At 37.9% G+C, this 14711-nt stretch overlaps 1 protein-coding gene across 2 annotated transcripts; it reads right to left on the reverse strand.

Annotated features, from left to right (window-relative positions):
* Positions 1–582: 582 nt before the first annotated feature.
* On the reverse strand, positions 583–10131 carry LOC116037569 (akt interacting protein). Of its 2 annotated transcripts, none has more exons than XM_031281504.2 (10): positions 9867–10131; positions 8809–8933; positions 5870–6078; positions 5547–5611; positions 5216–5316; positions 4750–4838; positions 4121–4219; positions 1650–1757; positions 1447–1507; positions 583–1253 (listed from the first exon to the last, which is right to left on the reverse strand). In XM_031281504.2, the coding sequence occupies exons 2-10, from the start codon at positions 8854–8856 to the stop codon at positions 1146–1148; spliced, it is 888 nt and encodes a 295-aa protein (XP_031137364.1). In that variant the 5' UTR covers positions 8857–8933; positions 9867–10131; the 3' UTR covers positions 583–1145. The 2 variants fall into 2 exon arrangements, with proteins under 2 accessions (XP_031137364.1, XP_031137363.1); XM_031281503.2 differs by having other exon boundaries at positions 5870–6081; positions 9867–10130.
* Positions 10132–14711: the final 4580 nt, after the last annotated feature.

Here is a 14711-nt window from a genome sequence, read left to right on the forward strand (position 1 = left end):
AGGCCTACTTAAAATTAACCAGAGCCCTCTTTAAATGAAGACATTACATAAAACGCGACATTTTGTCTGGCAGAACCAAAAAATGTGTGTTCTTGTTGCTGGACAACATTTCATTTTGTGCTGCTCAGAAACTAGTTAACTGAACCTTAATAAATACATTCCTGATTTTCCTTCAGACTAGTGAGGGAATCCTGCAGTAACTTCTTTGACTTGTGTCTAAAATCTGTAAGGAAACTTTAGTAACATTTGCAAAGAAACCCCAAAATCACTCAGAAAATCCCAAGCGTCAATGCAGACAGGTCTCTAATAGTCAAAGCTTAGCACAGCATCAGTTATTTACACATCAAACCTTTAATAACCAACAGCCAAAAAGGTACATAAAATATTCAAAAATTATTTAAAATCCAACAAAATAAAATACATGAGCTTACTTAGCATCTCATTTAAAACCTTGCCTGCTTTTATTTATTTTTTATATATATATATATATATATATATATATATATATATATATATATATATATATATATATATATATATATATATATTATATATATATATATATATATATATATATATATATTTATTAGAAACTATGTAAGACAATAGTTTACACAGTGGGATTAAAAATAAATCATTGTCCAATAAGAAGCAAATATAAAACATATCATGTCAAGCTAATTAGGTAATGGGAGAGGTGGTTTCAGTCACACAGCTGGGACTGACAACATTCCAAGTCTGACAAATAAACAGTCCTGAGCCAATTTAAACAAGTGGTAGAGATCATGTAGTCCACTATACTTACCGTATGAATGCTTTACTGATACTTTTCAGCTCCTTTTGGGACAGAATGTTGTATCAACTAGCCCAACATGTGCATGGATCTGAAAATCTAAATGAGAAAGCTCTTTGATTGCATCGCAGCCTAAATGATGTTGCGCAGACATCCATTTGTCATCGTCGATTTACATATAATACAAACGTTTTCCTTATTCTAAAGCTGCTTGAAGAAATGCCTACAAAGCTTTTAAAGCTGAGCAATAAGGTGGAGATTTAACATAAGAGTTCTCCCAACTGTTTCAAGGATCCAGTTCAACTGAACAGCTGTGCCTCCCTCTAGTGGCTGCTGCGGCGACAGCGCAGGTTCAGCTCTGGGGAGGACTGTCATCTTTGCTGAAGGGCTGCGTCGAACCAGGCTTCACCCAAGACAGCCCTGACACCTGCGTTCCCTTGTGGTGATCCTCAGGCCGTCTCTAGAGCAACAAAGGAAAATTAGCAGCTACATAACAGGAACTGCTCAACCAATAAAAATGCTTATAGCTCACACCCTAGCTTAACCAAACCCTTTGGTTTGGCAGTAGACTGCACTATCCTGCCCATATACAATCAAAAAACTCTTAGATGTTTAACTTCTGTAGTTTTATAAAAGAAAAGAAAAAACCTTACTTTGTATGTGAACATCCGCTCTTTTGCTTCCTCGTGAACAGCTGGGTTCCATGGCGAAAAACTATCAAATGGATAAGAGTGGCAATGTGAGCGCAAGTCAACTTTTTTCCCTTCAGTTTCGACAGAATTAAAGTTTGTTTTCTTGTAGTGGCTATGGTTGTGGAATATTATAATGGTTTTTACAATGGCGACAGTTTACCAACCTTATTGCATAGGGATCATCTATCTTGGGCTGGTCAAAAAGATGACTGTTGCATAGTTTCACACTATCCACCACTTTGCTTTTGAACAACTGCACATCCTTTTCATATCTGAAAGCAGAAAAACAGTTATGCTTTATGACACATGTGAGACAGGGGTTATAACTAAATCCTAAAGCAAATCCAAACCTTTTTTATTGTGGAGGAGGTTAAGACCTGCATATGGCTCTGCAATAATAACATGTAACACTGTAATAATTTACAGATATTACATTTATTTTATGTTTTTAGAATGTCATGTTTCAAAGGACTGTAAACAATATCCATCATATTTCTGGTTTATTCATTCTATGGTGAAAAGCAATGACAAATAAAAGGGTGGTGATGTTGCTGTTGAATTGTATTGCATTTACTAACAGGTGTTACTAATAATGTCCATTCCATTCATATCAATGAGGCTAGGCTAAATAACAAAACTCTGTATAATGCAATACAATTCAACAGCAGCACAAACTGCAGCCTCCAAGACGACTGTACAGTTGAATCAACATTTTTCTAAAAACGGTTTCAGCAAAAGCTGACAATTATTACGGTCATGAAGGCACAATTTATTAGAGAAGCGTTGTATAAGACTGCATTAAATTTGAGCTAGGTGCACCTAATAAACTGGCAACTGAGTGTATTTCACAGCTGACACTTTGGCAGGTGTAACACCGATTTTCCGCTGGGCATGTCTGCACACCGGGAGCGTCTCAGAAGCGGAGCATCTTGCTGCCCGACTCGCAGATTTTATTGTCTCTACAAGTACTTTACAGAACAATCCGGTGTTTACTAGCTAGTATCTACCTTCCACTCCAAGCACTCCAACAGTTAAACTCCATGCCTTCTCTTTTCTGGCGTTGTCTTTATAAAAAAGATCTGTGATGTCCATTATGTTTTTCCACCTCCAGGATGAATCTCTCGTTGTCCGTGGTGTTGTAACGGAGACATATACGGTATTGGGTGGGGTCTTTTAGTAAACTGACTGGATACTCTCGCGGTTTCATTTCCTGCCCGGCTGTCCGAACGGCCCACGGCTCGCATGAAAACAGACCTGGCGCGTAGCTTTAGCGGAGCGGAGAGCCGCTTCAGGCGCGCTTCTGGGACGCGCCGTGGAATATCAAGCATTGACTTGAATGGCAGCGATTGCTCGCGGGCGCCGCGGCGCATCTGGAACGCAGCGCAGATGCGCCCAGTGGGAAATAGGGGTAATTGAGAACATAAAGGACTAAATTCCATTTAGGTGAGCTAGTTCAAGGGTACTGGTATTGATGCATGCTGGCTCACTGGGACACTTGATTTAACTGAGCCATCATCTGGCGTGGGCTTTCCCTGCTATGACAAGTCAAAATGTCATGCCATGAAAAAGGTCTTGAGAGGAAGCAGGAAAACAAAACAAGTTCATAGATATGCTCCATGTTTTGATTGACAACTTACTTCCATGAGTTGAGTGTTGTAACACTACTTTCTTGCGCCATGCAGCCGTTTAGTCAGAACTTGGTTGCATACAATTCTGCTTTATACTCAGTTACGTCAGTGACTAAAGAACCAATATATCTAGATTTGCATTTTAATTCTATTTAGCCTAAAAAAAAAAATATAGAAATTTCGTAATAATAGTCGAAGACAAAATAACTACTGGTCTGTAGACATCATGCGTTATCATATATATTATTTTGTTTGTATTCCGAAAAAAAAAAAAAAAAAAACATTTCAGAAAAAATGCTAATGTATATTGTAGGGCTGTGTATTGGCAAGTATCTGGTGATATGATACGTATCACGATACATCAACATATTGCAATATATTTTGATACTGTGCGTAAGGCGATATATTGGGATTTTTTTTAAGTATAATTTTAGAAAAACTAATATTTAAAAAAAGACATGATGTTCATAAAAGTCAAAGAAGTTTACTTTAGGTAACAATTCAGTACACAGAAAATCAAACTGCCAGTTTGGGATTTTGTTTCACAGGTTCTTAGTGAGCAAATGTTTATATGCTAAAGTAGGCCAAAGTTCAGCCATAGCTACATTGTTAGCTTCTAGCAAAAAGTCAGGCACTGCTAGGCACTGTTAGGCAAGGACACTAGTGGTGCGTCTCAGCATAGCCATCTAGCCGTAGGGGGTTCGAACACAACATAAACGTGAACCAGTGTCTGACATGAATTTTTTTTTTTTGCAGGTCTAAAAAAAAAACAAACAAAAAAAAACCAATATTGCCTTTTTGAAAATCGATACAGTATTGCAAAATAAAATATTGCGATACTCAAGTGTGTTGATTTTTCTTATACCCCTAGTTATATTGTAAAACTTAAAAATAAAAATATTCTTATTCTTCAACAACATCGCAGCATTAGAGAGCAAGTGCTGTTTTCTCATGGTTCATCTTTTACTTCAGGATAGAAACAATTGAAAGGAGGCGTTGACACTCACAGCACAGCCGCCTCTGGGTTGAGTGGTTCCGTGGTATTGATCTTGTAGAAAACTGTACGTGCATACATCAAGACTTGCCAGATGTGGTTGTGATTTCGTCTACAAGAACACAACATAAGGAGTTGACAACATCATTAAACCTTTTTGGCCAGGAATATAGGTGCATACAATCTCGTGATGTTTTTTGATGTGAGAAAACCAAGAAGGCTGAAAATGTAAAATGTGTGTTTTTTTTTTTTTTTCTCTTCCTTTGACCACCACTAAAAGTGAACACCATACAATCATAGAATTGGAGTTACATTCATGACCTTGTTCTAAGTGAAGAAATATGTTAGAATATTAAATTAGGTGGATATTCCAAGTTATTCTTACTCTGATTTGAACACACCATACTGAATTTGTTTTGACAATTTTGTTCTACTTAAAAATAGGTTTGAAAAATTTGGTTTGGTCCAAAAGATGACTTTGCAGACAATGTCCAGCTGAGTGACTGTCCAAGAGAAGCACATTAGGGTGGCATTTAGTACGATGTATGAAAGTATGAATCATTTATTTTTCACTTAAATATTCATGTTTGTAAGAGAAAATAGGAGAGTAAATTGCATAAGCATAAAGGCAGAAAGCATTACCTCCATTTGTTGAAAGCTCTTCTGACATCAAGCTCTCCAGACACAGGGTCAACAAGAGGATGGAAGACTGGGATGTCAAACACTAATTTCTGAAATAAAGCATATGGAAGAGATGGTTGAAGATTTACCTCAACTTTTTGCTCAACAAAATTTTATGAGTGTTCTGTAACAAAAAGGGTCATTTTCAAGATAATTTGTCAACAGTCAATTGGTACGGCTCTTCCTTACATTTTATCCATGACAGTCAACCCATTAACTTCTCTTGAAAAAGAAAAAAAAAAAAAAAAAAAAAATGTAGTTTAACTGTTAAATGTTAACACATTTCCAAATCTTTGCAGACCTGGAAAAATCATCACCTTAAGCACAAAATCAGACTATGATTGGATGCCCAAAAACATTTCCTGCTAGAAAATACACTTCATGGTTTATCTTTTTGTAAACAAACAAGTAAGTACACTATACTTACAGGACACTCTCCATCTGGATAGTTATCTGGAATATACACCGTGAATTTGAAGACTCCATCCTGGTACAAGCCATGTCTGATGAATATGACCCCAAACCACACTAAATAGTTGGAGACATATGATAGTTCAGAATTTTTACTTCCATCAACACAGGTACGAATCATGCTGAACCAAGCAGTATATGTATGCACAGACAGTTTAGTTTTATTTTAGTTATACATCTTTTTTTTATTATTATTAAAGTAGGTGTTTAGCATTCAAGAAGGAAGTAGCCACATTTTATTAGTGTATATATGAAACAGGCATGAACTTCAAAAAGGGCATCCTTACTTAGCGCCGATTTGTAGGATGGCTGCACATAAATTCCAGGGAGTTTCTGCTTAATCACTAGTGTGCTGGAGGTCACATGACAAGAAGTCAGATCAATACAAAAGCAAGAAAAACATGCATGGAGCGAATTTATTTCTTGTGTACCAAACAAAGGGATACTTTGAACCCAATTTAATACATACTATGCCTTTGTGTTTTAAAAAGCAGGTGCTACCAATATATTTTTAAAAGGAACTCCCAAATAAAAACACAATGTGACAAGTGCCAAGGTTATAAGAACAAACACAATGAACTTTGAATTCTGACAGTGGTCCAATACTCACAACTCAGCCAGCAGAGAGTACTCCAAGTAAAAAGGGCCATAGGAGGCGTGTGTGCCATTGGCTGACTGGGCTGGGGTGCCCGTTGATGCAGGCTTGGTAATGGGGGCTGCATTCTTAGGAATGGGGGGAAGCTGCTTTTTGCCAAAGGGCAGTCGGGCTGGGCTGGCTCTCTGCTCCCTGTGCCCACTCTGTTCCTCGACGTCAGATCTCTGCTATTATGTATGAGAAATATAACAGGAATCTCAACATTTCAGCTGTGAAAAAAAAAGTTTTAAAAAAAAGCAGGCGGAAGGCAAGTCTTGAGAACCAGATTAGAGAAGGCTACTGTTTACAAGCTATTATGCACACTCAAAATGGCCCTGGGTAGTAACCATGTGCTGTGACCGACCTCTCAGGTTACACTGTTCATTTGTTTGCAGCGTATCAGGAAGAAGTGTCTAGACAACAGCAAGCACTTTCAAGTACAACTATCATTGTATCTTACTGATGCTGTTCAGAATGATAAGAGTAGTTAGAACAGTGTCACTGTACACATCGAACACAAAGCAGCATGATGCCAGGAATGCATCAGGAAGCGACAACGCACTCTGCTGATGACTACTACAAGTATTCCAGGAATGTTTGCAGTGAATAGTGTGCTAATGTAACAGATTTAGCCTGCATGTTCATTGAAGTCAGACTTGACTACATGATGTTTAAAATCTTCCTCTGACTAGGCAGAAAAGTATTAACTCACACCCATTCTCAAGGTACACCGTTTGCCTCCTCCCTACCTCACCCGGGTTGCACCAGCATGCTAAAATGTACCTCCCCTCCTGTTTGTATGTGGAAATTCAGTCTAGCCTAAGTAGGCTAACGCTTACTGGTATTCTAGCATTAATAGAGAGTTTTTGGTCATAATTATGCATGATTTGAAGAAGGTAGAATTTTCCAAAAAAAAAAGAAAAAAAAAAAAAAAAAAAAAAAAGAGTAGGGGACCACACCTTTAATTTAAGGATTAACAATTCCGGTTTACCGAGACTCCTAGGAAAATGAATACACAGGTGCAGGAATGAAGATATCTAATAAGGGTGCTCCGATTGATCGGGAACCGATCGTTATCGGCCGATAAAGGCTTTAAATAGTTTGATCGGTGGTCTCCATAAAGGCCGATCAGATAGGCCGATCAGATGACGCACTACTCGTGAGAAAATGTTCTATACGCAGCTAAGTTACACACCAACCAGATTTTGTCAAAGAATGCTGTTGCTAAGTAACAATGCACAATGCTTATAGGAATCACGTTACGTTACTGCTAATGAATCCCTAACATTTCCGGATTTTGCTGCTTCATAATAAAAACATTCAAATACGAAAATAACGGAGGACTTTTATTGTGAAGAACTTACAGGAAATGAAACCGTTCACAGCCGGGGCTTTGACCACGCATAGTCGAGTAGCTAGTTTTCAGCGCTAGTCCGGGACGCCGTGTAACTAGCTAGCTGAGCTGAGGTACAGACGAAAGGAAAATTATCTGTTAAAAAATGTGGCGACATATCCCCGGTGTTAAGAGGCCCGCCGCGGAGTCAGCAGTAGCTATGGATGTACAAGCTGTTGAGGGCGAAGTAAAGAAAAAGAGAAGGTACTTTTCAAACAAGTGGCGCATTGACAAAACATACAGCGAAAGACCGTGCAAAACATTTCAGACCGTCCTGCCAACCTGTTTACATTTTAACGTCAATGTAGACTGTAACGATGTTTAAGTCGCTTGAAAGCTGCTGCCGTTTTAAATCTGTTGGCTCTCTGCTGCTCAGTTCTACCCCGCGACCGACGAGACACACACACACACACGGTGGATGCAGGAAAAACCGGAGATGAGACGTACAGGATGACCTAAATTGAGGACAGCTACACTTAATACATCCATGAGCTACACTCGTTATTGTAAAATCAATGATAAGTTAAAGTCCAATAAGTCCTTTATCAAACCGTATGAATGTGTGTCCCAGGCCAGGATAGGAAATGAACTTACAATGTAAAGATCAACAAGCTACTGACACATAATAAATACATTATATTAATAAAATATGTATTAATAATAAAACATAATTTAATAAAGCAATTCAAAATATGATAGTGCACTCTTTTATAAATTTGAATTCTGGAAAAAGTGGCTGGTAAAAAATGTAAGTGGCCCCCTCCTGCTCAGAACACACTAAAGACACACTGAAGAACACACTGACAGTTGTTTTGTAATTTATTCTGAATAAGTCTTTAGCTCTATGTTAAGCTCTAAGCTGTTTAAGGTGTGTTTCTAACAGAGGAAGTGGAATGTTTCCTGTCAATAAAAGTAAACCGTTGACAATTCACAATACATTATCTTCTGTTAATTTTAATACTTATGCATTGTTGTTAAGAATATTAAAATTAATATATGATAAATATGACATGATAAATAGAAGGTTTCAAATAGACCCGGTGATCGGTGATCGGCATCGGTCGACACGGCTCACAGCAATCAGTGATCGGTGATCGGCCCCAAAAATCCTGATCGGAGCACCCTTAATATCTAACAAATAAAAGACTGGAATTGCTCAAAACAAACACTGTTAACAGAACAGAACAAAGTTTTACACTGGAAACCATTTGCCAGCTTTCTCCAAAATCAAATGACTGTCGTCTAGAACTTGAAACAAAGTTGTGACTGCTGAGTACAGACACATCATCTTCATGTGTACAGAGCGTTGGTGATGCTGATATAGTATTCTGAATCATTGAGAGAGAAAGTCAAAACTCCATGGCATATGTCAACCAGGTTAATCGCCCCTGGTTTTTCAACAAACATACACATTTAACATATGATGCTATAGGACCTATGATGCAAAACTATCATAACTATATTCTTAAAAATGAAAATAAGTTGAATGTGTAGTATTATAGTTTAATGTGTTCTACTTTACCTTACGACTTGTATTGGCAGACATGCTCCAGAAGGGGTTAAGGTTCATTACTCATTCAGAGGTTCAGATTGATGTCCCTCTTTCTATGTAGGCCCCACGACAAGTGCTGTCCAGGCCATCCGCTGCTGTAATGGAATATAGACACATGAAACAAGTGACTGGGGCTGCACTTGAGGTCAAATACACACACAAACATCCAAATGCACATCTAATCTGCATATTGTATGCATGCACGTTTAAAGGGCATATTTTACTCTTTTACTTTTAACTCTTATATTATATCAGTACTTGTATTTTTGACTGATATTTGATTAATTCCCTGCACTATTCTTTGTTCATTTTTTTCTCCGGGGATAAATCAATTATCACACGACTTGTAAACAAACACACAATCAAGTACGTAGCTAATACTGATCTAATGTCACCTAGCTAACACTATAGCAATCGATCGTTGCAACTTGACAGTTAACAATAAAATGTCCTAATGTGCTGATGGACTACAAAGTGAAAAACGGTAAAAGCTGCAACTCCGTCCGAAGATCTGAAATTATTGTTTGGGATAACGTTAGGTTAGCTTGGTGTTAACTTGGCTGTCTGATGAAGTATGCTAGCAGTTGTCGACGTTTTAAAAGTCTGATGTGTAACTAATGTAGGCTGTCGTGGGGTGGCAACACTAGAGACCCGTGTTTTAATGTTAATACATTCTGCTATTAATATCGTGGTATTTCGAACAGGATATCGAAGTACCGTGTCTTTCGCCCCAACAGTGCTAACGTTAGCACTGTTACCATTAACGTTAGCTAATTAACGTAAAACTAACTAGCTAACTCACGTTAGCTGACAGCTGGAAATGTGACTAAATACTCCTTCGAAGCGTAAGACTAGTTAATGTTAAATGTCCACACACTGACGTTGACTCGCCTGCTTTCCTGAACTCATTTAAGGTTAACGTTATATATAACATAGCTTACAATGCTAATGTTACCTTTGGGGCTGTCAATTGACTATTCCTTTAATGTTAGCCCTTGCAAGTAAAACACCTTAGTGAAGTAACTCACCGTATTTGCTAAAGAGCTGTAAAAGTCCCTTTAACAGAGATGTTAACGTGTGTCCCGGTATAATTTTGGCAGAAACTGCTCAGCTGCTCGCCATTCCTTTGAGTGTCATCCCGGCTAACTTGCTAACATTCACTAGCTAAATAATTTGACAGACACAGAAACTAGAGTTCAATGAAGGGCGTTTCGGTGTAAGAGTACGGATTGTCATTGGTCTACGGGATAAACGTCCTCGCATTTGATTTGCTGGCGCTTCTGTCATTTGAAAGGGAAAGCGTCCTCGTACGGTTCACTGTCAATTAGCTAAACGGTACATCATTGCTCTGTTTTTCTTTTGAGAAAGAAAGAAAGAAAATAAAAAGAAGAAAATATTTATTTTATTTTCCTAGTAAGCCATAACATCAAGCCAGAATGCAAAATATAGGGGCCTTGGAACTACAGATAGCTAATTTAAATGGAATGCAGTTGTTTTTTATGTTATTGATTACACCTGTTCTTTTCCTACACATGTCAAGATGGCTGGTTGTTGTCTATCACCCCGTGGCCACCCATGTTTAACATGTTTTAATGAATTGGCTCATAAAAAGGTAAGTTGTAATTCAAAGTCTTTAGCTAATTATACCCAAAATCTTATTGACCCGTTTCTTTAAAAAATATTCCTACTTCGCTGTTTCTTTGGAATGGTTAATGTTAGGCTATAAATATGTTACCGTCTAGCATAGCCTATGTATGGGCTACATTAAAGGTTGAAGAATGTTTTTTTTAAGTTTATGTTAAAGGTGCTGTAGGTAGGATTGTGAAGATCCAGGACTTAGCCAAAGAATTTGAACATCAACAACTTCTCAGTCCCTCCCCCCTTTCCGCTAAAGCCCAAACTGTCTCCTAAGCCCCTCCCCCCACAAGGGAGAATGAATGCGTGTGCATGAGCAGTGATTGACACGCAGTTAGACACCCCCCTGGCCCTGATTGGAGCATCTGAACAGGGAGCTGTGGATTTTTCAAATCAGGCTGTAGTGGTGCCAGAGGAGCCGGATTTTTTTTTTTTAATTACCTGCTTTATGTAGTTCTACTGGAACATAGGGTCAGTTTCAGCAAATATGACAGAACGTTAGTTTATAAGTCTTACCTACTGCATCTTTAAAGTACAGAGTACGAAATGTTAGCTTTAGGGTTTATTAAGGTTTATATAAGTTGTTTTTTTAATGTTGAATTTTAAAAAAAAATATAGGCCTACTTGGGGTCGACCGATTTTTCTAGACGTATACCGATTATGTAAGGGTTAATGCCCGATGAGGTGTCCATTGTCAGGTATTAATGGACTTCGGCGGAGGCTGCGCGTCGGACGGTTCACGCTTCACCGTCGTCCATTAATACCTGACAATGGACACCTCAAAGGGCATTAACCCGCTTATACCATGGTCACTTGCCAAATAACATATTTTTAAAACATTAATTTATATTTTCATTGGCTTTAGAATCAAAATCTATCTATCTATCTACCAGACAATTGTATAATAGTAGTTAATGAAACTGATAACCGATATTTGGAACAGATATGCATTTACAGTAAAATATAAAATCTTTTAGTCAAAATTAACATTTTGGAAGTTTGTTTAAATGCTTTAAGCAATTATTTTATAAAACTGAAACTTTAAACATAAAAACAAAAATAGCTTCCTGAAGTTTTAACATGCTAACAGTTTGTTTGCAGGTGTTGCAGACTGCTTACAGAGCTGTAGCGGAGCCAATGTTGCACACTTTTTAATTAATTAACTTTCGGTTATCGGTAAAATAAAACACAGATACAGATAATCTGCTAATTGCCCAATATTGGTCGATCCCCAAGGCCTAGCATTTTTCTTCCAGATCATGTGCTCTCCAAAGGTAAAAAAAAAAAAATAGAGTTCTTATACAGAGAGGACAGCAGAGTCAGTCTATCTGGTCAATATTGTTTTGTGTGTGTCTTATACATTATCTGTTCATTTTTTACATAAGTTATCATAGTTCTCCAAAAGTGCTTCAGTGCACTCTGATAAACATGAATATAATATACACTTTTATATTGCCTTAATTTGAATTTTCCGGTGTACTGCACAGCACAAGTCCCTTGAGGGTAAGATGCATCCAAGCCATCTGTGTCACACATTTCTTTAGTTTTGACCACGCTTCATTGGCAGTTCATTCTGCTGATTGATTGATTTCCTAACAATTACCCCTAATTATTTTTCTGGATGAGGAAAAAAAAAACTAATTTAATGCATGGGTGATTGCATTAATTGGGAGAAATGACATTGTCCAAGTTTCAGAGTAAATACAAATTATTGACTCCATTATTGTTATCTGATTGTATATTGTCCCAAGTACACTTCACTGACAAAGGTAATTAGTGTCCTGCTTCTTTATTGGGGCAGCCAACAACGCAAGGTCACCATCACTCTTTTGACATGTACAAATCAAAGACCACCTCAAAACAAATAAGTTTATGCCTGCTTTGCCTTCATCGACATTGAGATAAACTGTTTGACACAAACAAGGGTGCAAATATCCACACCATTGCTTTTGTAATGAGTTTTTTTTTCTTTGCCATTGATTCTTTATCTAATCAACTATTGTGACCTTGTGTGGTCAAACAAATATACTAATGAAGGTAATTAAAGTGGTGAGATTGGATTAACTAATTGAATATGTGACCCGTTGGAGCTGGATTGTCTTTTATACTGGACATTTTACAGCAAAGGCTATAGGGAGGTAGGTCAATTAACATACCCTTCCTGGGCAATAAGTTTTATTTAAATTAAAATATAAATGACTTGTAAAGAGTAAAAAAAAAAAAAAAAAAAAAAAGAAAATGTGATAAGTGCAGCTGGAAGCTACGCTACAGTAATTCTAGTGCACAAATTTGAATAGTAAGCATCAGATCCCTTTTTATATTTCCATGTAGATCAATGATGTAATGTGATATTTTATTGTCTGATTGTTTCTGTCTGAAATATTTATATATTGTGGTTTCAGCAGCATTTTCCAGCTACATGCCTTGAGCTCGAATTCAAATTTAACATGAAATATGTTCCCTTCTGTCAGTCCATTTCTTCAGAGGATTTTAGGCCCACTGATTCAGGTCTACAATTTGGTTTAAATGACAGTTAAAAATTACAATTGGCAGTCCCTGGTGCAACCTGCCTTGACAGCGCAGACATAAAAAAGTGAAAAAAGATGACTCCATGTCCAGATAATATATAATAACAATGTTAGTTTAAATAAAGAAAGCCAAATCTAGATTCAAATGTAATATTCATTTTAGAAATATGAACAACTGGGGAGTAAAGGATAAAAAAAAAAAAACATCAGCCAAAATCCTTCATATAGCAATAGTCTTTCCTTATCCCTGAGGCTATGGCCTGGCTAAAACCTCAATGCAGCAATTATTTGCTGTAATGACTGCAGTTCAAATAAGCCTGGAGATTTTATTAAACCAAATGAGAGAATCATCTGTGTATTATCACCTTGTGATTGACAGTGACAAGTGTTGGCCAGGCTCGGATGTGAGCATGATGAAGAAGCTCTTGGCAAAGCTCTCGATAATGTTACCCCTGATAAAGTTTCCCGGAAAACCTCAGCCAACAAATGGAGAGGGAAAGCTCCACGCATATTAATTCCAATTGTCAGATCCCTCCAGTGGGGGAGAGGGGTAATCTGGCAGGCAGCCCCGGCTGCCCCTCCATTCACTGAGTGGCATTTTACACAACTAATGAAAAAGAAATCCATTGTGCTGATCATATGCATAGATTTAACTCTATAATAACGATGAAATAGAAATATTCATAATAAAAGTAAAGGTCACTCGCTGCTGCAGCTAAGCTTCCTAAGCTTCAATCTTTGCAATAGCAGTTGTCAGGTTACAGCGATAAAATAGGAAAAAGAGAGAGACGTCAAGTTTTAACCCCGCAAAGGTGAGACACTACAACCAAGCCCTGCAATGCTTACATACTGTAGCTCCTTGATCATTTGTTTACACCTTACAGTACAGATGTGTGTTCAAAGCTGGATCCAACAGGTCAGTCTCCTGCCAGCGTCCAATGGAGAGGTTAAAGGTCAGCCACATAGTTGTGATTTACATAGTCCTCTCTCTGACGTACAGTGCCAAAGCTGGTGTCTACATTCTTTGGGGATTTGTCTAGTCTAGTTAATAAAATACATGGAAATATGAACAGCTGCCTCTCTTCTCTTCAGCATGTCCATTCTGCCTATCTCTGTATGTAGGTCACCTGGGCTTCTTCAGGCATATCTCACCTCTGAACGACATTCACAGCATTATTATTGCCCGCTGCGACTTCCACGCTGAGCCCTGTCTTCTTATGCATCATACATTGGCATTTATTAGTGCCATGCACTAAGTACAGGCCATGTTATTGCATTTGAATATCAGCTCCTAGCCACATTCGCAGGCCCTGGAAATATATTAAGATGAAGCAGTCTCATTTAATAACACCCAAACTAATAAAAGGAGAGCAGATTGGAAATTAAATTTATGATTATTGCTTGGCAGCAGGAGTGATCCAAAAAAGCCCAGCTTGGTCTGTCATATGCAGATATTTCTCTAGCTGTAAGCCCAGGTGTTGGTGAAATTTCCGAATGTCTCCCCACGAGTGTCATGTTGAGGCAGCAGGTATACGTTTTGGTCCTTTTGCGTTTGTCATCGTTCAGAAGTAGAAAGCCATGTGGTGGGCTACTTCAGTCGACCATTCTGATATTATATAATAAAACAGCAATGGTGTGATATCATTCTCCATATGGAGAAAAATCATAGCATAACGGGCCACATGCAGGATGGGGCTGCATTAATCAACA

The sequence above is a fragment of the Sander lucioperca genome, chromosome 3 (assembly GCF_008315115.2).
Source record: "Sander lucioperca isolate FBNREF2018 chromosome 3, SLUC_FBN_1.2, whole genome shotgun sequence".
In the NCBI taxonomy this organism is placed as follows: domain Eukaryota; kingdom Metazoa; phylum Chordata; class Actinopteri; order Perciformes; family Percidae; genus Sander; species Sander lucioperca.